This window comes from Neltuma alba, unplaced genomic scaffold (assembly GCF_004799145.2).
Source record: "Neltuma alba isolate B1F8T4 unplaced genomic scaffold, ASM479914v2 tig00011601_pilon, whole genome shotgun sequence".
Lineage (NCBI taxonomy): Eukaryota > Viridiplantae > Streptophyta > Magnoliopsida > Fabales > Fabaceae > Neltuma > Neltuma alba.
In genome coordinates this window covers 159,319-182,060 of record NW_021636253.1, presented here as the reverse complement: position 1 = coordinate 182,060, position 22,742 = coordinate 159,319, and the positions used below count along the sequence as shown (strand labels likewise).

Here is a 22,742-nt window from a genome sequence, read left to right as displayed (position 1 = left end):
TTTGGCTCAACATATATATATATATATATATATATTATTGCCAACTTCGGCTTGAGGAGGGATTTTAATAAAAAAGAGAGGAGGGAGGAAAGTTAATAATCTCTTATTTGATTTAATTGAAAGAAGTAGGATAACAAGAACTTTAATGGCCATTTATTTGGTTCAAGAGAGAAGAGGAATGAGTTAACAATGAGAAAATGGTTTTATTTTTATCAAATTTGAATTATTTTTTATTTTTGGCATTGATTTATCATTAAAAGAAATAGTTATATCATAATCTCATCCGTTAATTTTTTATTTTAAAAATGTGAACACTTTCACCTCATATTAGGAATTTTTTTTTGAAGAATAAATATGTCAATATGTCAATATTACAGTATACTAATGTTGCCAGTAAAAAAAATACTGAAATTTCACGCATGAATGAGTTATGTATTAGATTTTGTTAAGTGATAAAACTTATTTTATTATATGGTAGAGAAAATACATAAAAATTTTAATATCAGGAATACGTTAATTTTATAAAAAATAAAATAAAAATTTTAGTTAAAACATAATTTCTTTCTTCTCTTGAAATGAAAAATCTGTGAAGAGCAAGGAGCCTCTCATTTTTACATACCAAACAGAGCCTGAATTTAAAATTCCTAGTTGGCATTCTAAAATTAAAAAAATTATTCAAATAATTTATTTAATTGTGTTAAATTAATGTGAAAAATTTGTAAAATAGTAATTAATTAATTGACTTTATAATTTTGAAAATCATTACATACAGTGAACCTAATTGATATGATAGTGATTATTAATCTATGTATGACATGAAGTGGTTATATTTATTTTTTACCTAGTTAATATTCTCAATTGGCAATATAGTATTTTAATAAAATATATTATTGAGATAAACCAAAAAAAAAGCTACGCTACCTACATCAAGGTCCTTTTTATGTGCATGCATATATTGGTTGAGGAAAATTCAGCTCACTCTCTCTTATAATGTAATGGGCTTAATATTCTAACTCATGGTATCAGTGATTACTAAGTCATCAAAAGATATTTAAGCACATAAAGTAGGTTCATAACTAACAATTAAAACTCTTGGCCTAATAAGTGTATTTGATTTTACAAGTGATATCAGAGAATGTCACATGTTTAAATTTTGAGTGTTATTAGAAAATAGTTAGAAAAGACCTCACCAACGTTATTCTTTTTGAGTTGATGGGTTTAAATATTTTATTTCATCCGGCAATATTTTAACAAGTTAAAGGCCTCAAGATTTTCAGCATTGGATTCATAATTTATAGTTCAAACATCAAATATGTTTATAAAAATAACCTAATGAGTCAAGAGTTTAAACAGGCGAATCTTTTAAAAGCCATCTTGTTTAGGTCATTTTATTTATTTCTTTAAAAAATTGTTTAAGGTAGTAATATTTTGATATTTTATATTAATAATGATGTTACAAATATTTAATTGTTAGTCTTTTTTAAATTAAATTTTATGAAATGATTTAGTTTGTTTTGTTTTGGATCATAGTTTTGGTCCTCTGAGTTATAAAATATCACTTGATTTAAACTTTAGGTAATTTTTCTATTTATGTTATATGTGTTAATATTCTTGACAAAAGATTATTTTTATTTTTATATAACTAGTGATTTCATGATTTAAATTAGAAATTTATAATTTTTAATAATTTATTATTAAAAAATTTTAAAAAATGTAAAATGGTATGGGTTTGTGTTGATCGCTTGAATTTGACAAGTTAGATGATTGAGATTTTTAGATAAAATCATTTTTATATAAGTAAGTTATTCACGCCTAAAGTTACTAAGGGACAATTCGACCTACTTTCTCATTTTTATTTAAAATCTCTAATTTAATTATGATTTACTCATTTGATTTTAAATGTAATAACTAGTTAAGGAATTGATTTTAATACTAAATATAAAATTTTAACTTATTTTATTTATCATATTTTTTATTTTTAAACTAATTTATTTTGCGTATAGACTAATATATAATATGAGATGACAGATATATTTTAGTGAGGATATGTTACAATTTTTTTATTTATGAAAAGGAGTGTGTCACATTTATTAAAATTAATTAATTAATTAAATTTTTTAATTTATTCAAATTAGCTAAATACTGCAGACTCTTTCATAGGAACAGTAATATTCTTTGATTATATAAATCAAATTAAGATTTGCAAGGAAACTAATTTTTTTTTCCTAAAAACGCTAGAGTAAAATGAAATAAGGGAAAATCTCATGAAAAAATTTCAAATTATTAAATTTAAATAAAAATTGTTATAAAAATGTTGTTATTTGTAAAAATATTGTCAAAACTTATTAGAATGTATGAAGTAAAAAGTTTCTCCCATGAAGAAAGAGAGGCAATAAAGATGTTACAATATTAAAATAAACCTAACCATCAATCCTCAATTGCGTTAAAGGAAGATATTCTTCACATCCGCGTGATATTCAACCTTTCCCCCCTCCTTCTGCGGGCTTCCTTTTGTTGGAGAATGAAGAAGATTAAAAAGAGCCAAGGAAATTGATATTAAGGCACTGCGAGCCCAACTTTGTGCGCCGCCAATTTCTTGAAGGCAGACACTGAAAATCAGCCATGGATATTGCAATTAGACTGTAAGAGACTCTACTGCTCTTACTATCAATTTCTGATGATTTTCGTCGCAGTACCAAGGGGTGTCAACGCTCGTACCCTTGATCGTCTGCTGAGGTATATTCCAGCTCGGATCCTCCCCGGTTGTAAAATCCATTTCTTGAATTTCTCGGGAAATTCTTTCTTATCCCCGATATTGCTGTGAGTGTGTTTTCCCTGCTTATTGATCCCCGCAATGGTAAAGTTGTCCACTTGATTGTTATTGACCGTCTGAAATTGGGTTGCTGCGTAGCTTTATTTTGTAATGAATCTGGTTTTTACGCGAATTCGTCGGCGGTCGGTCTATCAAAGTTTAGCTTGTTTCAATTGTCTGAGTATTTGATTGGGTAAAAATGGTAAAGTCTTGTAGATGGTTTTGGGGAATTGGGTGTGTTTATTGAAGAAGAATGGGATAACATATTCAAAAAAGTGTTTGATGAGTCGGAAGATTATCAGGGGACGCTGGAATCTGTAATTGTCTCGGCTATTTCAACGGGCTGGACACAGCTTATCTCTGTTTCTGTTTCCTCTCATTGATTATTAAAAGGGAAAAATTTTATTGTTTCTTTGATGTACTGCAATATTTTGCCTTCAGGTGCTGATTTGTTTCTTCTGTTAACTTTAGTTATCATCGCTTTTCTGATTGTATGCAGAGTATTGCTGCTGCTGCTGCTGCTGAATAGGCTCATCAATGGTTTAGTCTATTAATATGATCAAAAGCACTGGAATGGCCAATTCAATAGACTGCTCTGAAGCCAGAGTGAAGAGAGTTGAGTTTCGAGGATCTAGTCGAATGTCAAAGAAGTTAAAAAGAACAATGTTGGCTTCTCATAAGGGAGATAATGATGCAGCAGAAAGCCAAGGTAGATTGGGTGATTTACCAGACAACCTGATCCACCATATATTGTCATTCATGGAAACGAAGGATGCAATTCGAACTAGTTTTTTATCAAGAAGGTGGAGGTATATGTGGACTTCAGTTCCCTGCCTGAACTTCAACAGCAAATCATTTTCAAGGCTGGCTGATTTTAAAAGATTTGTGAAGCGGGTCCTATCCCAACGTGATACTTCTCATATCAAAGCTCTGACTTACTGTCGCTTTGGGGTGGATTATGCAACGGATCAATCTCTATTGAATAAGGTTATTGAATTTGCAACTTCACATGGTGTTGAAGAAATCCGAATCAACCTTCGTGGGAAAAGCTCTGGTAGTCCTCCCATTGAAATCCCTTCCTCCCTATTTGCTTGCCGGTCCTTGAAAAGGATTGAGTTGAAAGACTGCCATCCTACAAATGTCCCACCATCTGTTGGCTGCAAATCATTGGAAATGTTGCATCTTGAACATTTTCCATTGCATCCTGGTCAAGCTAATTCTTCAAATCCATTTTCTAGTATACAGAAGCTTTTTGGTTTTACAAAGTTAACAACTTTGCATCTCAACAGCTTTACTTTAAGTTGTACAGGAACTGGCCGTCTGGATCCATTTGCTGATTGTGTAAATTTGAAGAATTTGCACTTAAGTGAAATTTGCTTCAAGTCAGATTTGAACCCGAGGGATTTTGTGATATCTGCACCCCAACTCAGTAACCTTACACTAGTGTGCAACCGTTTGAAATGTAAACTCGTAGTTGCTGCCCCGCAGCTTACCAATTTCAGCTACATTTACTCTTCTCCATGTGCCCTTTTTGACTTTGGTCTTCCTTCTTTGGATGACTTGACAATTGATATTCATGAGCTGCATGATCAATTAGAAATTTATCAACGGAGGCATAGAGAAGAGACTTTACATGGTTTCATCAATGTGCTATGGCGACACCATAATGTTGAAGCTGTTAAGCTATCCTTCCATACAGTCATGGTATAGAGAAAATTATTTCTCACATGTAGAGAACATTCTTTTGTGTGAGGCTGGTGTTAAGCTGCATGATCAATTAGTTTTGTTGTTAAAGGCTTTATTTTTATGCGTTTTCAGGCTACCTGTGGGGCTGCTGCCTTGCTAAAGTGTGAGGATTCATCTTTTATTAAGTCAAAGTCATTGAATTTAGGAGTGGGATCAACATATAAAATCTTCATTAGCGACGTTGACCGCATAACTGCCTACTATCGCAGTTTCTCTCAGCATACAGACTTTGAAATCTCAACCTTTTAAAGGTGATCAAGATTTACGTCTTTCATTAATATTTAAGTTATCTAAACTTTATGGCGTTAATAATAATAGGAATTAGATTTTTATACTTAGTCGTGTGCTTGTTACATCCCTAACTTTTAAATCCTCGTGCTGACTGACTTTGGATTTTAAGACAAAGATCTATGTCCAAAGCTTTTCCTTTGTGTTCATGCTTGGAAACACTGATTTGCCTGTTCAGAGTTTAATTAATATGCTCTCTATTTGCAGAATCTCAACTGCTCTCAGTAAATTTAAGAGAGTTTTTCTTGATATAGAAGTTATTAACAACCAAAAGTGTGCATTTAAGATAATTTATTTGACTTGCAAGCTTGGTGAAGATATATGGAAGAACTGATTGAAATTATGCTGTAACCATACATATCATCTGGCAAAAAAACCTGATGATGCCATTGATTTGGATCAATATTTTGAGCACACACACATTGGTTGGTAAGAATGTAAAGGATATGGTTAACAGTAAAGAGATGGACGGGGAATATTTGGACTCGTATATATTCTTTGGATTATGTTGATAGTTATAGTAAACTCTCAATTTGCTTGAAACTAAAGCTTTTTGAGTCCTACATGTCACCTAGTCGTCATGACAGGAAGGTGTTGGTGTTTCTTAATCTAGCGTGTAATTTTGTCTGAATTCATCTATGGCTGGGAAGGTGATGTAGAGTAACTTGATGCTTTAAGATGTGAAGTAGCATGACAGAGGCAGCAGAGCTGTTATTTAAATAAGCTTCACTTTAGTATACCGACCATGCTTATTTAGTACCTAGATTAATCATGAAATATGAAAATTTGTGCCTATTGTTCGGCAGTAAGATATTAAATTAATGATTATCATGAACTGATATGGATGGAAATCGGATATGTTAGTGAAGTTTATTGGATTTTGATGGACGTCATATCAAGAGAACTTGATAATTATGTATAAAACTCTGAATATCATGCAACGCAGGGATTAAGTTTGATCGATATAGGTGAATTGTGCTGCATTTGAATTGTGGTACTGATGACTTGACCTGTGAGCATTTTTGCAAAACACTATCTGCCCAAGAACACATCATTCAGCCTCATTTCATCTCCTTCTTCTTTAATGTTCTTGATGCAGAAAACAAACCCTGAAAAATTTTAATTTTGGGTAACTTTTTTTAGCGGCATTAAAAGCTGGGGAAGTGGAATCACACTTACAGAATGGCTTTGGTGTGTTTGATGGGAGAGTAATTTAGTATAATAAGGATATTATGATTGTTCAGTCTTGATAATGGATTTTGTTATTTAGAGTATCGAACTCACTTTTTTCTCTTGTTTTAGATGTTGAAACAGATGAGGAGAATCAGATGGACGTTAAACTGGATCCATGGAAAGTAAACAAAGATGAGTAGTGGGTACATGGTAGATTTTTAGTCACAGGATTGGGATATTCTGGCACAGGTGGTTTTATAGGATTTAGTTTTCACAGGGATAGGAAAATTTTAAATACTTTTTTCTCCTTTGTAAGTCTTGAATTGTAGTCAATACTTCAGTTAAATTCATAATATAGTCTTATTGTATTAATTTTTGTTCCGATATGTTGTAGAAATGTGAATTGAGTATCCTTTTTTGTTTTTATAGAAAGAACTCTGAGGGTATTAATGAATGAGAAATACCCGGCTAATTTGGTTATCGCAGAATGATTAATTCCTAGATTTTTGTGGAGTATGCATTAATAAATAAGAAATAAACGTAGTAATATAATGTTTATAAATATATTTTGCTTTTAATTTATCGTTCTTAGAACAGAAAGCAATTCAATTGCAGAATTTTTTTTCCCAGCAAATCAATTAAAAAATTAATTATACATCAATTATTCATCGCACCATGCACCAGGTATGAACGAAGTCTTTTTTGGGGTTATGTGCATTTCCGGTTTTTCTTTTTTTGTGTAAATAAAACAAAACACATGACATTCAGTAACATCAAGTTAGATTAAATGAGTGTTTGGATGAAATTAAAATCATGATTTTAAAAGTATTTTTATAATATACGAGGTAATTATATACAGGAGTTTATCTCAATTTACGAAAAAGTGTTTTTCAGAAGCACTTCTAACACTTCCCAAACACCCTCTACGTATTATCTGATCATGGCTATTTTCTGTGTTTTTTAATATTTTATTATAAACATCGTTGCACTCCATGCATTTTTTTATTTTCAATCATATAATTCGAATATTATTAATTAAAAAAATACTAACATTGAAATTTTAAATATTAATAAAATATTATTAAGTGCTGATATATTAAGTTTAAATTTCAAAAGTAATAATATTTGGAAAAAGCATCGTTTGAGATTAATCATCAGATTACGTTTAGAACAGAGAACTGAAAAAAAAAAACTTTAGAGAGAGAGAGAGAATGAGGAGAAAAAAAGGACAGAGTGAGATGAAACATAAACAGAGGCAGAGTCAGACGTAAACGAAAAATAAACGGTGGACGAGCTGGGGAGACTAAGGAGTGGTCGTTGATTCGGTGAGTTATTGGGTGACGCACCAATGGTCGTTACCTCAATTCGCCTTCCTTCTTCCCTCGCCTCTCTTTCTTCCCACACAATTCGATTTTCATGGCACAGATCTGCTACTTCACTTCCCTCCTATGCCCTTCCTCTCTTCCGACCTCCTTTCCAGGTTCGCCTTCGCTCCGGTAAGTTCCGCCTTTTTTACTTCTTTTATTCCTTTTTTTTCCCTGTATACAAATTGCAGTACTTTCATAGTAGCATTGCCCTTCGCTATTTGTACCGTAGATTTAAGGCTAATTATGACAGCCATTCTCAGGTTTGCTTATTCTGTATGTGAATTTCGATACTATTGCCTATATAGTTGACTGAGTTGAGTTGCTCGACATAGCAGTCATGTTAAATTATGTCTGAGTTTTATTTTTATGTTCAATTTCAAATTCTCTCGAACCTGCTGTTTCAGGATTTCGGATGACCAATAGGTGTCTTGAAATACTTTGGCTTCGATATTTGACCGTAACGAACGTTTTGTTGACTTCTTAATTCACCACAGTTTCTGCCGAGGAAGATTCTGAGGTGCAATTATCTGCTGATCAATCGGAAATGATATTCATGGGGACGGGAACTAGTGAAGGGATTCCAAGAGTCAGCTGCTTGACTAATCCTCTTAAGAAATGCCCGGTACAAACTTCAGAACCTTTGCAATGAAGCAAAGCTTCTTATTTTATGTAATGAGCCTAGAATTGAACGCCTTATGTTGAGTGTAGAATGTTTAAAGTGAAGTTTTTTTGGTCCTTACAGGTCTGTTCCAAGGCTACTGAACCAGGTAATAAGAATAGGAGACTTAACACAAGCATTCTCATTCGTCGACTAAGCTCCTCAGGAAGTTGCAATATTCTAATAGATGTTGGGAAGTGAGTAATAATATTTCCTTGTATATCATAATCACAAATCACAATACATTTGGATGAACTTTTCTGTGATTTCATCCATTTTAAAGCCGGTATAACGTGTGGTTTACTGATGGAATGATAGCTTAAGGTTTGAACCACAATGGAAAATTTTATTGCCATTAGATATCTTACCCCTCTAAGATAAAATGTTGCCTCCAACTCCTTTACTTTCTTTATTGTTAATATTATTACTCTGTTGTTATTGTTGTTACTACCAAGATTCTCCCAGAATAGTTATTAAACAAAAATTACTGAACAGTAAATGATAAATTAAATTATTGAATATGAAGTTACTGCTCAGGCTTGGTCACAATTGTAAAGATCTGATACTGTGGTACATTCATCAAACATACCACCATAAGTTTTACTGTTTACTTCACAATTCACGTATATCTGTGGAATACTTCTGGATCACTTAGAATAATAGGCATTGTTGAGTTTCAGTTATTTCCTTTGGGATAGACTGATAAAATTTTGTCGCCTGAGTTTCCTATTTATGATGCGTGATAAGAACTAGAGCTATGGATATGATGGAGCTTCTCTAAGATAGGGTTTAGGTTCACTTGAATATTTCAATAAAAATAGGATATAGTTGTAACATGTGGGCACTGGCATTGCCTATTCAAGAAAAAGATTCTGATCGACTCATTTAGCTAACCATTAATTTTCTGAGGACAAAATTGTTTTTGCTATGAAGAAACCTAACTGCATATATGTTGTATATATTGATAATAAAATATTTACTTGTTATCATGCAGATTTTTCTATCAGAGTGCTCTTCGATGGTTTCCTACATTGGGGTTAGTTCTCCTGTTAAATCCTTCAGCATTTTTCTTTCAACATTTTCAGTAGGTTATAATCATCACTGTTTGACTATTTTTTGTTGCCAAGTTATAACAGACAGTTGTATTCCTATAAAACAAAATAAAGGCTTAATTTTGAGGAGGATTCATATTACATTGTTTAAGAGACAAAACTCCAAGAAATATGCTACATGTTTCCTGCCTATAGTAGTGCCAGCATTTCTTTTTCCATCTTTTTGTTTATTTTCGGGACAACCTATTGATTACTGGAAAGCTTAAAAAATGTGGAGTGTATTGTTCTCTTGCGAGTTTTATTGTATTGTGAATTTCTGTTTTTGCTTCCTTGCTCTGAAACTAGTTGTATTTCTGTCAGGATAAGAACACTTGATGGGGTTGTTATCACTCATTCCCATGCTGATGCAATTGGAGGTCTCTGACATGAACACTATCAACAATTATTTCTGACAATGTTAAATCTCATTTGAATTAATTAGTAACCTGATCTATTATGTTGATCTAAAATCGCCTTCTTTCTTTTCCTCAGGTCTTGATGATCTTCGAGATTGGACAAACAACGTTCAACCGTCTATTCCAATATATGTAGCCGAGCGTGACTTTGAGGTCCTTATCAAAATTGTCCCTTCACTTGCTGCTAATCATCTGCTCGTGCAAATAATTGGTTGGGAGGTGTTAGAATTAGAATCCTCATATATCCGTGCACCATGTTTAAGGAAATTAAGGCATTCCCATAATCAGTTCTCAGAGGGTAGAGCCACTAATAGATGATCGTGCGACCTTCTATTAAGCTAGTTTCTAAAAGCTTACTGCAGTTTTGTGGCTATTGGCAGTTGGAATTACACATATCTCTATTGTAGAAAAGGAAAATAAGTTGCACGAGAAATTTTTGAACCTCTTCCTTCTCATATATTTTAATTTTAGGGTGAAGCTTGATTTCCACGTGTATTATCTTGCCCCTGATTTTTGACACCCCTCATTCTTTGGGATTTGAAATGTTTTGTGTTACTCTCTTCATGTCTCTCTCAGTGTTGTTCCAATTACTGTTTTCATGCAAATTCTGGTGGAATGAAGGATGAAAGCTTTTGACTTTAATCTTCTAATGATCATTACACTTATTCACTATTTGTTAGTTGAATGAGAACTGTTGAAATGTGCTCTCTTGTGAATCTAATCACGTCTTCATTACTAAATATGTGCAGGTGATGAAGAAGACACATTATTATTTAGTAGATACAAGTGTTGTCATCCCTGGTGCTGCAGTATCAAAGTTGCAATTTAATATCATATCAGAAGAGCCATTTTTTGTGCATGGATTGAAGGTCAGAACTAATATCAATCTAATAGTCTGAAGTGAGTTTCAGTATTTTTCGTGTTCTGGAGTCTATTTTGCTTACTTTATTGCTCAACCAATTACTTCCTGATATTGTTCCTGAACAGCGTGTGACTTGTCTCTTATATTATCGTTTTCTTGTATTATTGTGTTCCAGATTACTCCTTTGCCAGTGTGGCATGGCCAAGGTTATCGTTCCCTTGGTTTCCGTTTTGGGGATGTATGCTACATTAGGTAATACTTCTTAGAAGTAGCTGAAAGTAGAGCTTTTCTGTCAATAAAGTTGAGCTAATCCTATACCTACCATTGCAGTGATGTTAGTGACATTCCTGAAGAAACCTATCCACTTTTGAAGGACTGTGAAATTCTAATTCTGGTGCCTACCCTCTCATCGAACATTCATAAGCTTCCATTTCACATGAAAGAGAAAAAAAGTAATTTTTTTTTCTTGGGTTATTGTGCAGGATGCTTTGAGGCCTGATCGCTCTAGTTCCACACATTTTGGACTTCCAAGGGTAATTTCTTTCACATGCGTTAAATCTTTCTTAAAGAAACGTAGTTTATTTCTGGTCTCCCCATTTCAGGCCATAGAGGAAGTGCGAAAAATACAACCCAAGAGAACATTGTTTACTGGTAAGTTTGGGTTATGCTCCATATTTAGCATATGACTCAGGCATACAGCAAACATGTAAGAAACTACGTGTTTTATTTGGGGGGGGGGGGGAATCTTCTTTTAGTCTCTTCTATGCCCTGATTTTCCTATGAAAAGTAGTTCGGAAAATAACTTATTTCTCCTTATTGGCGATTGGAAGGTATGATGCATCTGATGGATCATGAAGAAATAAATGGCTATCTGGCAAAATTCATGGAGTCTGAGGGTCTTGATATACAACTGAGCTATGATGGGCTTCGAATACCAGTAAAACTATAGCGTACACACTCATTTGAGTTCTTATTTAGAGATAGGACTAGCTACCGGCCTAAGCATTTTTTTTTTTTTAGGCCTATCCAATAAAAAAGCGAAATTGTTAGAATGAGGCTGTAATGTAGGATTGTAGGTCAATGCCTGGACTCTACAAGAATGAATAAAAAAAATAGGGGGAAAAACGGATGAGTATACTTTCTGGTAAATACCCATTATTTTGGTTATGGTGGATGATTTGTTACAACTCTTGACGACAAAGATGTCGTGTTGGAGAATTGAATTTTATCATTCTGGGACTCTGAAAAAGGTCAAGACATGGTACTGTTATAGAATTATAGTGACAATCAAATGTGAAAAAAGGTGTTTTATCCCCAAGTGCCCCGCTCTGTTAACGTAATTTGAGTTTGGAGCTTATAGTTTAAGAACGAATCTTATGCTATCAGCTTGAGTTGGATATTCATGCCGCCATGTTTGTTCTTTTTACCTCGAGGGGGTGTGATGGGATGAAAAATTTGAACGTAAGAAGTGGTCCTAAGTCTTAACTACTAACGATCTTAATCACACACTTCTAATGGGGACGAAAAAAAAGCGAAGTATTTTCATTTTAATATATATATGTACATATTTATTTTTTAGGTACATTTTATTTATTTATTTTTGTTGTACCAAACATTTTTTAAAGAATTGGCGCATCTCGAATAAACAGATTTTAAAGTTGATGAACAAAGCGGCCTATTTTAAAAATTCCACGCGATACACAGCTCACATTCTAATTTATAAATATGGGACGCTTAGGGCTACAGTCTAATTTATAACTACGCGACACTAATTGATTTGGTGCACAAATTGATTATCATTCAATATATTCAATATTTTTTTTAAAAAAAATGTAATTTAAAAATCTAAACATCTAAAATTTGTCTTATCTCCGTCGGTATCAATTGCAATGTTTATCTGCCATATGCTTGATAGGAACATTGGCTCAAGAGGGAAAAGATGTTAGTCATGATCACAAATTGGAAGATGAAGTCATACTTCGAAGACTTTTATTCTGGGAGGCCAGAGGAAGTCATACAATCATATCATCTCAGTCTTGGCACGTTTCCCGCCCAGATAGTTCTGATGGCCTGCTAGCTGTGAGGGCTTCAGTGGCCAGTGGTCATAGCGAGTGGCAAGGGATAAGCTTCTTTGATCCTCGTCGATCTCAAATAAGCAAAGAAGAAATTTCATATCCTTCATATAAAAGCTTATTTAATTTTTTTAATCTAAATATAAAACTCTAATTTATTTTATCTCTTATATTTATTTATTTTTTTAAATTATTCATTATAATAATGGTAGTTTTAGTCAGTACACTTGATTAGTAATAATATTTTAGGAAAGTTTATACCTATTTATTATAAATAACTAATTTAACTAATTTTTTAACCTATTCAAATTAGTTAACTAGCTTTTATATTAAGAACTGAAGATAGTAGCATTTTCTTTTTTAATAGATATATATGTATTCTCTTATGAAAACTAACCTTCTTCAAAATATTGTTAGATACTAAGTACAGAACAGTTTGCAAGTTGATCGGAGTGGCACCCTCAGCTCCAACAATTATGTGGAGGTGAATTTTTATACTTTTTAATTAAGAAACAATTTAATAGATGTAGATAAAAATTTATTTGCAACTAAATCGTATAGAACTCCCCAATAATTTGATAATTTCAACGACTTTTATCATGCATATTTTCTTAACTGTAGAAACAAATAATTATAAAAAAATAATTTAAAAAATTAATAGGGGCGTCAGCAGAAGAGAAAGGATGACTGAAAAGGAATTTTGCCGCCCTTCTTTGTTTTGATAACGAAGTCCCCATCAGTGGTGCCTGCCAGATTCTCAATCCCTTGCCCTCCGCAGCATCTGTCCCACATCACCCAATCATCCCCTGACACGTCAACAACGATCTCCCGCCATATTAATATTCTCAATTTAAATATTAAAATTTATAATGAAAATCCATCTCAGCGGTGGGGATGTGACTGGGACTTGTGATGATCGTCCCAACGTTTTCAACTAGCAATCATATCTTTGCCGTACTCGTGGTCATCGCGTCTTCACCAGACAATTTTATTCCTCAAAAACTAATTTAAGTAAATGACAGTAAAAATTAATGAAATTCTTTTAACAAAATTTTCTCGCGTAATTTTTTCGATTATTATATGCTTTTGAATAATAAATTAATTTTATAGTTAGGGACTTTTCAACAACTTTGTCAAATCTAATCATATATATATTGAAATGATTATTTGATTACGTCAAATTCGAGCATTATTAGACTCAACTGGGACATAGTTCTTCTAAATATGAGTTTTATATTTTTATATCATATAGTGTTTGCAATTTATAAATATTAAAATATATTATAAATTTGAAATTATACTTGACATATTGATGATATAATAATATCAATATAAATACATTTCTTTATTAAATATTGTGGTATTAACATTTTAATAGAAAATATTGATGATGATAATGATAGAATAAAAGACTGAGGCAACTAAATTTTGAAAATGATAATGTGTGGTCCCACGAGCGGCCGATCTGCCACGCCCGTGAACTCGAGGACATCGCTCGCCATTGTTCCTCTCTTCTCACATTAAATTGTTTTTTTACCCTTTTTTTTGGGTGTAATTGTCATCCCGTTTTCTGAATAAAATTAATTAGGAAAAAAATACATCAAGTGGTATTGCGTGGATGTATTATTTTCCTTCTTCTTTTGCCTCATATTATATGTTTTTGGGAAGAATATAATATTCATATTTTAATTCAAATATAGGAAGTTGGATGTATTTTGGAGAATGATAATAATGGTACTACCTCCGGTCTTTAATATAAAATCTCGTTTGACTTTTATTTTAATCCTAAATATAAGATCATAATCTATTCTATCTCTTGTATTTATCTGTTTTTTTAAGATAGTTCTTTTAATAGTGATAGTTCCAACCAATACACTTAATTAATAAGAATTTTTAAGAAAGAGAATAAGTATTTATTATAAATAACTAACTTAATTTATTTTCTTAATCTCCTCAAATTAGTTAAAGAGTTCTTATAATTAGTGGATGAGGTATTATTATTTATGAGAGAATCATTCTACTTCTAGAATTCATCATTCAAGCCATCCAACCAATTACGAGTACTCTCCTTTTGTTGACTTTTTACCTGTCTCCTACTATTTTCTTTCATGCCTCAACGCTTCATACTCATCATAATCGCTACATAACAGTCAACTGCATACTCCACAATTTTCCCAATTACAATGACCTTCAATTTATTTAATTTATTGTTGTATTAAAACAAATATATTATTATATGTATTATATATATATAATGGGAGTAACCGAGATGAGATTACTTGTAGTGGATGTGTTGTTATATAGGGAAAGATAAGATTCATAAGAAAAAAAGAAAAAAATTAAATGACTCCTACTTTAAAGTGAAAATAACAAAAAATCGCTTGGGATACTCTGGTCATGTTCAAAGAAAGCTATTAGATGTGCTGGTGAAAAGGGGTGATTAATCAATATTGAGTTCTTTGAAGAGGAATGGAAGAAAACTAAAGAGAATACTCAATAAAATGATCGAGTAAGATCTATTAATTAACAATTTATCAAATCTCGATGTACTATACAATTATGAGTTCACTTCGTTAGGTAAACCTTTATTATGGTTGTTGTGTACGCACACTTATACATACATAGACATGTATGTTACAAATATAAACTCTTTTTAGGGATAAAGAAGACAATTTGATATCTAAAGAAAATAAAATTTTTGCAAAAGTTTATGTGTAAGTGCAGACAACAATTTTGGTTTTCTGCAGAGCATACTCTCTATTGAGTGATGTGGGTACCTATATATCTCTCTATCTAGGTAAAAGAGATCAAGTAATTACCTAAAAGAAAATTGAAGTTCAAATTGAATTCCTTACTGATGCAATTTTGTTAAATTATTAGGTTTTTATATTTTTTAATCATAAGCATTAGTCTTTATATTTATATCATGTGAATTTAAATTGATGTGGAATTGTGGATGCTCATTAAGTAAGATATGAATTGTCATAAAAATTGAAATAAAAAAGTAAAATGATGAAACAAGATTTATTTATTATTACTAATACTCGTCTTCTAACATCTATACAAGTATTCTTTAATGAGAACTCTAGTAAATAAACATTATATTGAAATAAACCCCTTTTCTTCCCTTGTAATTACCGTTGCTTAATCACAAAACCGACTAATTAACTTGAAATGATGAGAAGTGAAAGATCAAAATGAGACCCCACGATGTGAGACAAAAATGGGAAGGCAAAATCATAATTGAAAAACGAGCTTTAAAAGAAAGATAGATTTGGTATCATTGAAGGAGTTGAAGCCATTGATTAGAGTACAAATTATAATTATTAAGTTTTACAAAAACCATAGGCTTTAACGTACACAATATAACAAAACATATAAATTTTGTGCTGCCTTTTTCCTACAATGACTGCCCCTATAACAGTTCTTTTACTGTTCCTTTGCTTTCATCTTCTACGTGGTTGTTTTATTTCTTAATTTGTTTTTTAATTAATGACTACGTAGTTATTAATTAATTAGCTAAATTAATCAAATTGTTGTGCATGATTGAGATAAAGAAAAGTGATTAATTTTAATTTGCACATATAAGCGTGTTCGCCTCCATCTCCACTTCATCTAGAATAATTAGTATTTAATTAAGACAAATAAAGAAATTAAGCGTGCTCCAAAAAGCATATTTACTTACAACGTATACTGAATATTATTTTGAGTCACCATCGCATTATTAATTATATAAATCAAAACGTACGTAATGCTCTAATCTTTTATTAATTGCAGAGTCCTCATACAATGACTATTTGAACTTTAATTACTAGCAAAATCCATTGGTGTGGAATAATGAAAATAATCTATACAATTTCAAGTCTTATTTTATATTTTCATGCACGAAAGCCAGGTATAACAAGTCATATATCAACATTATTATTTACTCAATGGGTGAAGCACTACTGGACCAAAACTTTGTGAATTTTTTTCTGACCAAAAAAATTTGTAAATTAAACGATAAATTTCATTTCTTTAACTAAGATTTTTTATGTTTGTATTATCAAAGAAGTGTGGACGATTTCATTAATTTTTATTTGTTTTTCTTTGCCACCAGCAAACAATTTCATTACTTTAACTAAAAATAAATATGCACAGATTTAAGTAAAATGTAATTGATATTTAAGTTTTTTTTTTCAAAGGAATGCGAACTCACTATATATATAATGACAAATGATGGTTTGATGGCAGAAAGACAAGATTTTGCAAATAAACTTTCACTCACAACTTTTATAAACAAACTGTAGAATTACACTTATAGTTTATAATCTTGCTTTGGGATATGACTATGATATATAATCACACAGAGATGAGCTGGTACATGAGAGCACATTGAGACTATGGCTATTGCAAGATCCCCATTTTCAAAATCTTAATCATTGAAGAATAAAACAAGAAAATGACAAAACCTTAGCATTTTTTTAAAACAATTTCATTCATGGTCCAGGCAACACCCGAGCTCATCGAAATTTGAACAATTTAATTAAGATTATATATGTATACATATGTACCTCAGCCAATAGCCACAAACTTCTTAAACATTTCGTATTATATATATTTATATATATATATATATATATATATTGTTGTGGTCCACTAGTACGCTAGCTAGTCTTAAATAATATTTGCCCCTAATTTTCCTCCTTTTTTTTAGTGATTGGAGATAGCGTGCATGGCGGCATCCTATGCTGCTATACATATATATAATTCATAATTTTTTTATGTTCTTAAGATGTGATCTCTTAACCTGTGTGTTTTTTTAAAATTTTTTTTTAAAAAAGTTCTTGTGTTTGTTTGACCAAAGACCTGGCCTTTTGATCTATACTATCTAGAATATGGAAGCCATGCATTTATATAATATGTATATATGTATGTATGTATATTTCGTTCGTTAACTGGGCTTTTAGCTACGAAGTCGTCAATTTTGTTTGCATTGAAATATTGACCTGGCCATGCATGGAAATATTAACACCAAGATCTTCTAAAACTAAACAGTTTTTAACTCTCTATAGTGCAGTGATATTGATTTAATCGGTAGATAACAAAGTTGATATAGAAAGAATAATTATCACGATCGGTGACATTAGTTAACTAATATCTCGTTCATCATTTTCTTAACGAAAACTTTTATGAATTTTCAAGGTTGTGACAGTGTCATCAATGTATAGTTTGAAAGTGATATAGTGAGGATTATGAAGTGAAAATGACAGGGGAGACAAAATTTGTGCTTGTTAAAGATACTGTGGTTAATGAGAAAGATATAGATAGAGAGAGAGGGAGAGAGGGGAGAGAAATTAGGTCATGTTCATATTGCCTTTTGTGGTCGCAGAGCCTTACAAGATCTTATTTGTTTACACTTTTAATTTCAAAGAACCATGCAACATTGTCAGAAATTATCAGCTTTTTGAATGTGCAAATAGTTCAATGATAATGAAATGAACGATGCAAAAGAAACTATATAGTATTGATATAATAATAATGCAGAGCTTAATAGGAAAAATATTAAATTAATTAAAGCTTTTAACAATGCCTGCTTGAGAGCTTAATCAATGGATCAATCATGTCGCTGCTTGCTGTAGAAACCAGACAAGACTAGATAAAGTTTCTATTACTCATCATTTATGTTAAGCAAATCCCAGAGGAGAGATAACCCCTTTTTGTTTTTTTGGTTTCATAATAATTCATTGAAATATATATTTTCTCAGGAAAATTTGTATTCATAGAAAATTTGTGAAATATTTTTTTTGAGAAGAACAGGTGTTATATTTTCTCTGAAAAATAACAAGTGGACTTCTCTCTCTCTTCATCTCTCTTCTCTCTCTCTCTCTCCCCTCTTCCTGTCTTTGTCTTTCTCCATCCCTCGATCTATCTATCGATAATATACAAATGAGACTCTCTTTTTACATGGTTGCTTTTTTTTTTTTGGCCCCTTTTTTCTGCTTACTTTACGAGAGAGATTGGGAAAGGTGAGGGTGGTATAATTAAGCAAAAGGTGTTCGCAAGAAAATAAAACTTTAATCTGGTAAAAGCAAGTATTATAACAATAAAGGAAGAAAAGAAAAGATTTTCTTCCCTTTTTTTTTTTCTGGGGTTGAGAAAGAGAATGGAGGAAAAGACAGAAAGTGCAACGTCAGAGTTAGCCGTAGGGTTCCCCTTGGGCTGTGGTTTTAGGCATTGTTTTGGACTGAGGGAATCCTCCTCCTCATCCACACATCTCTCTCTCTCTCTCTCTCTCTCTCTGAAACTTCAACTTCAAACCACTGGGGCTGTATTTTTGTTCATATTTGCGTGGCTATCCTTGGATTTTCTTGGTATTATCAAGGATGGTTTTCTAACCACCATGAAGGAGAAAAGCGGCTAGCTGCAGGCTACATATTAGACCTTCTCTGCTTCATCAGCTTCCAGTTTTTTCTTTATCATCTCTCACTCTTGTTTCTTCTGCTCTTTCAACAAAAAACTAAACCTTGTCTCTTGGGTTGCTGCCAAACATACAAGCAGGAAACAAACACCATCAAGGTTTTATAGTGGGAGGATAATTGTTTGCTTGCTTGGTTACTCCAAAGAGTTACTATTTTTTTATCCACTTCTCTTCTTTCTGCGGTTTCAAAGACTCTGTAGAAAATTTCCCCTTTTGTTCTGCTCTCTCTCTCTCTCTCTCTATCTCAGCAGTATATGCAGAATCTTATAGCAGTGTAACTTTTTCATTTTTCCGTTTTGAGTGAGGGTTGTGTGTCCTTAGATCCTAGAAAGCCATATAACATAGGGAAAACCAAGATCTATATGGCCAATAACACAAGCCTCGGATCCAAAAAATTCCTGGCATAAGAAAAATATGATTAAGGGTTTGATGTTTCACCAGCAACAGCAACAAGTAGTAGTGGAAGAGAACATGTCTAATTTGACTTCTGCATCTGGTGAGGCCAGTGTTTCCTCAGGCAATAGAAATGAAATTGGTGCCAATTATCCTCCACAACAATACTTTGCTTCACCACCAACTCAAACGACTCAGCCCGTCAAGAAAAAGAGAAACCTTCCTGGCAATCCAGGTTTAATATATATCTTATTTTCAGAACTCTAAACCAGCGAATCTCATTTCTTTTGGGTTGTTTCAATCAAAATGGTTTTTTTTTCCTTTATATTTTTTATTCCTGATGTTGGGTCTTCAATCATTCAGACCCAGATGCTGAAGTTATAGCCTTGTCTCCCAAGAGTCTTCTGGCAACAAACAGGTTCATCTGTGAGATCTGCAACAAAGGATTTCAAAGAGACCAGAATCTTCAACTTCATAGAAGAGGGCACAATCTGCCGTGGAAGCTGAAGCAGAGAGCAAACAAAGAGGTGAGGAAGAAGGTGTATGTATGCCCAGAAACCACATGTGTGCACCATGAGCCAGCAAGGGCACTTGGGGACCTAACTGGGATAAAGAAGCACTTCTGCAGAAAGCATGGAGAGAAGAAGTGGAAATGTGATAAATGTTCCAAGAGGTATGCAGTTCAATCAGATTGGAAAGCTCACTCCAAGACCTGTGGCACAAGAGAGTACAGATGTGACTGTGGAACCCTCTTCTCAAGGTAACTAACTAACCTACCCAAGATCACTCTTCTAGGAATGACAATAGTCAGCCAGACAGACATCTATCTATCTTCGTTTATGATTTTCATGGGATTTGAAGTTTTCAATCCGAGGTTGACTGAAATGAATGACTCCACATATATCTTCTTTTCTGGTATTTGAATAATAAATTCCCGTTCTTTATGTCCCTTGACTTTGGAAAAAATGATGGCATAATTATGATACACACTAGAACCATGGACGCAGATACTGGAAGTTTTTGGAAGAATTAATGAAAAGTTTTTAATGAGCTACCTAATGTGAACAATCTGCCTTTAAAGCGCTCTCAGAAAGAAATAAAAAAGGCGATGATGCGCGCACAGAGAGAGAGAGAGAGAGAGTCATATTTATTCTTTATCTTTACATCGGAGAAGATGATAGATGATTAAGGTACACTAGGCAAGAGATCCAGAAACTGGGAATTTTTAGATCGATGGAAAAGTCTTTGGCGTGTGAAAAAAGGTGGACATGTACACAGAGAAAGAGAGAGAGTGAGAGAGTCAATGCTTTGTGATCTGTCGTACAAAGCACTTGCCAGTGTGGTGAGCAATTTTCTTATTTTGTATTTTTGTGTGTTGTTTAATGGCTTTTTTCAGGAGAGACAGTTTCATAACACACAGGGCCTTCTGTGATGCATTAGCAGAGGAGAGTGCAAGATCAAATCCACTTCTTCATTCCCAACCACCCAGTGCTTCATCATCAGCATCTCACATACTGAATCTCCAAACCCAACTCAATAATGATCCCCAAGGTCTCCATTCTTTACAACTAAAGAAAGAGCATCAGCAAAGCTTCAACCTCCGGCCAGAAATGCCCCCTTGGCTAGCCTGCCCTCCTCCTCCAGCTCCTGGTCCATCCACCATTGATCTCTCTTCCCCATCATCATCTTCAATCTTCTCCACAAGATTCGACCAGGACTTTTCACGAACATCTCACGGGCAAGATCTGAGCAGTATCCATGAAAACCCTAACCCTACTAGCCTTGGCCCCACCCTCCCTCCTGCCTACCAACCAGCGCCTTCCCCGCACATGTCAGCAACAGCCTTGTTGCAGAAAGCAGCACAAATTGGTGCAACCATGACCAAAACTGGCTCCTCCAATACCACCCCAGCCGTGATTAGGACCCACCATCACACTCGCGTGCCTCTTCCTGCTTCTGACTCTTCTGCTGCTGCCACCAATTCAATCTCAAGCAGTGGTAATTTTGGTTTGAATTTGGCATCACGTGAATCTGCAGTACTACTCTCTCCTTCAGCTTCTTCTGCTACTGCTAGTACTGTGCCTGCTGCTGCTTCTTCCTCAGGTGTTCCTCCTCCTTCTTCCCCCTTTCTTCTTCATGATGTTATGAGTTCTTTCTCTGGTACTTCTGGCGGTGCCGGGTTTGAAGGAACGTCTTTTGAGGATGCTTTTGGTGGGATTTGGAACTCCAAGAATAATAAAGACGGGAACTTTCTTGATACCCTTACAAAGACAACCACCCCCGCCGGACATCTTAGTGGAGCCGGCGATGACGGTGGTGGAAATGAAGGTTTGACGAGAGATTTCTTGGGTCTTAGACCCCTCTCTCATAATGAGATTCTCAGCTTTGCTGGAATTGGAAACTACATGAACCCGACCTCCCATGATCAGCAGAAACAATCCCAGAAACCATGGCAAGGTTAGCTCCAACATACATATATATATGGGGATATTCTTCCTTTTTTTTCATCAATATATAATTTGAATTTTTTTCTATATCTTATTTTATCTGTGAATCTTCCCAAAGGGAAGTAAGAGTAGAACTAGAAACCCTTCACTCTCCCAAGATTTTCATTCCTTCATCGAGGTAAGTTATTTTTAAATTAATTTGCTTCATTTTAGTGTTTGTACGTAATTTCATATTCTGTTTGTAGACTAATAATATACAAAAGGCCAAACATCTGCATAGGCTGTTCATTATCAGAAGGCACAAAACCCATATTATTGATATCGTCGGCTTAAATGGTAAAAACAAGTCACATTCACAAAGATGAGACTTCTTTTCCTATTTTCCTACGATCCGATACAGTACGCGGTAAGTAAGAAAAAGACTAATTACGAAAAATGATTATTATTTATGGATTTGTGGATGGAGTAATCAGGCGGTTTTTTTTAGTCATTCTTCGTTTAATAATTATATTTGTTTCACCGTCCCATTCAATTTGGGATATTATATTAAGATTACAGTACTTTGTTGGGAACTGAGATTAGAATAATATAAGAAGCCCTTGTCACTGTGTCTTCTCTCAAAATTTACCTTGAAGAAAGCAGACTGACGTTGACGCTAATAAGATGTAAATAAAATACAGAAATTCATTAATCAAGCTCAGATTATTAGCGGCATGAACTGACCTGAAAGAATTAGACCACATAAACAGTAAAGTGGTGAGATTATATCTTTTTTGGGTACAATTATCTTTTTATTAGAGATAATTCTATTTGAAACACTGTCGGGTACTAAACATAGATATCTATGGAGATTTGAATCTTAATTCACTATTTTGTGAAATACTAGTTTTTCTAAATTAGAACTAACCGTGTTGGTAAGTAATGAGATTATATTGTTAAATTATAATTAAATTAAGG

The 22,742-nt window shown here is 33.3% G+C and overlaps 3 protein-coding genes across 6 annotated transcripts; all 3 read left to right on the top strand.

Moving 5' to 3' along the window:
* The first annotated feature begins 2,481 nt into the window (after positions 1-2,481).
* Positions 2,482-6,491, top strand: LOC114715620 (putative F-box/FBD/LRR-repeat protein At1g78840). Of its 2 annotated transcripts, none has more exons than XM_028900482.1 (4): positions 2,482-2,736; positions 3,312-4,516; positions 4,631-4,809; positions 6,149-6,491. In XM_028900482.1, the coding sequence occupies exons 2-3, from the start codon at positions 3,368-3,370 to the stop codon at positions 4,805-4,807; spliced, it is 1,326 nt and encodes a 441-aa protein (XP_028756315.1). In that variant the 5' UTR covers positions 2,482-2,736; positions 3,312-3,367; the 3' UTR covers positions 4,808-4,809; positions 6,149-6,491. The 2 variants fall into 2 exon arrangements, with proteins under 2 accessions (XP_028756315.1, XP_028756316.1); XM_028900483.1 differs by lacking the exon at positions 2,482-2,736 and adding an exon at positions 2,755-2,820.
* Positions 6,492-7,279: 788 nt separating this feature from the next.
* On the top strand, positions 7,280-11,724 carry LOC114715619 (putative hydrolase C777.06c). 3 transcript variants are annotated; one of them, XM_028900479.1, is made up of 12 exons: positions 7,282-7,515; positions 7,881-8,008; positions 8,129-8,241; positions 9,039-9,080; positions 9,457-9,512; positions 9,628-9,704; positions 10,301-10,420; positions 10,589-10,665; positions 10,744-10,807; positions 10,896-10,946; positions 11,016-11,064; positions 11,244-11,724. In XM_028900479.1, the coding sequence occupies exons 1-12, from the start codon at positions 7,368-7,370 to the stop codon at positions 11,360-11,362; spliced, it is 1,044 nt and encodes a 347-aa protein (XP_028756312.1). In that variant the 5' UTR covers positions 7,282-7,367; the 3' UTR covers positions 11,363-11,724. The 3 variants fall into 3 exon arrangements, with proteins under 3 accessions (XP_028756314.1, XP_028756312.1, XP_028756313.1); XM_028900480.1 differs by having other exon boundaries at positions 7,429-7,515; positions 7,791-8,008; XM_028900481.1 differs by lacking the exon at positions 11,244-11,724 and having other exon boundaries at positions 7,280-7,515; positions 10,744-10,804; positions 10,895-10,946.
* Positions 11,725-18,717: 6,993 nt separating this feature from the next.
* On the top strand, positions 18,718-21,983 carry LOC114715623 (protein indeterminate-domain 7). The gene is made up of 3 exons (XM_028900485.1): positions 18,718-19,573; positions 19,702-20,098; positions 20,735-21,983. The coding sequence occupies exons 1-3, from the start codon at positions 19,360-19,362 to the stop codon at positions 21,798-21,800; spliced, it is 1,677 nt and encodes a 558-aa protein (XP_028756318.1). The 5' UTR covers positions 18,718-19,359; the 3' UTR covers positions 21,801-21,983.
* Positions 21,984-22,742: the final 759 nt, after the last annotated feature.

Bases quoted from the DNA above. Each gene is read 5' to 3' on its own strand.
- LOC114715620 (XM_028900482.1), top strand. From the start codon at position 3,368: ATGATCAAAAGCACTGGAATGGCCAATTCAATAGACTGCTCTGAAGCC. The intron at 4,517-4,630 runs GTATAGAGAAAA...ATGCGTTTTCAG, and splicing joins TATCCTTCCATACAGTCATG to GCTACCTGTGGGGCTGCTGC.
- LOC114715619 (XM_028900479.1), top strand. From the start codon at position 7,368: ATGGTCGTTACCTCAATTCGCCTTCCTTCTTCCCTCGCCTCTCTTTCT. The intron at 9,081-9,456 runs GTTAGTTCTCCT...TATTTCTGTCAG, and splicing joins CGATGGTTTCCTACATTGGG to GATAAGAACACTTGATGGGG. The intron at 9,513-9,627 runs GTCTCTGACATG...TCTTTTCCTCAG, and splicing joins CCATGCTGATGCAATTGGAG to GTCTTGATGATCTTCGAGAT.
- LOC114715623 (XM_028900485.1), top strand. From the start codon at position 19,360: ATGATTAAGGGTTTGATGTTTCACCAGCAACAGCAACAAGTAGTAGTG. The intron at 19,574-19,701 runs GTTTAATATATA...TCAATCATTCAG, and splicing joins AAACCTTCCTGGCAATCCAG to ACCCAGATGCTGAAGTTATA. The intron at 20,099-20,734 runs GTAACTAACTAA...GGCTTTTTTCAG, and splicing joins TGTGGAACCCTCTTCTCAAG to GAGAGACAGTTTCATAACAC.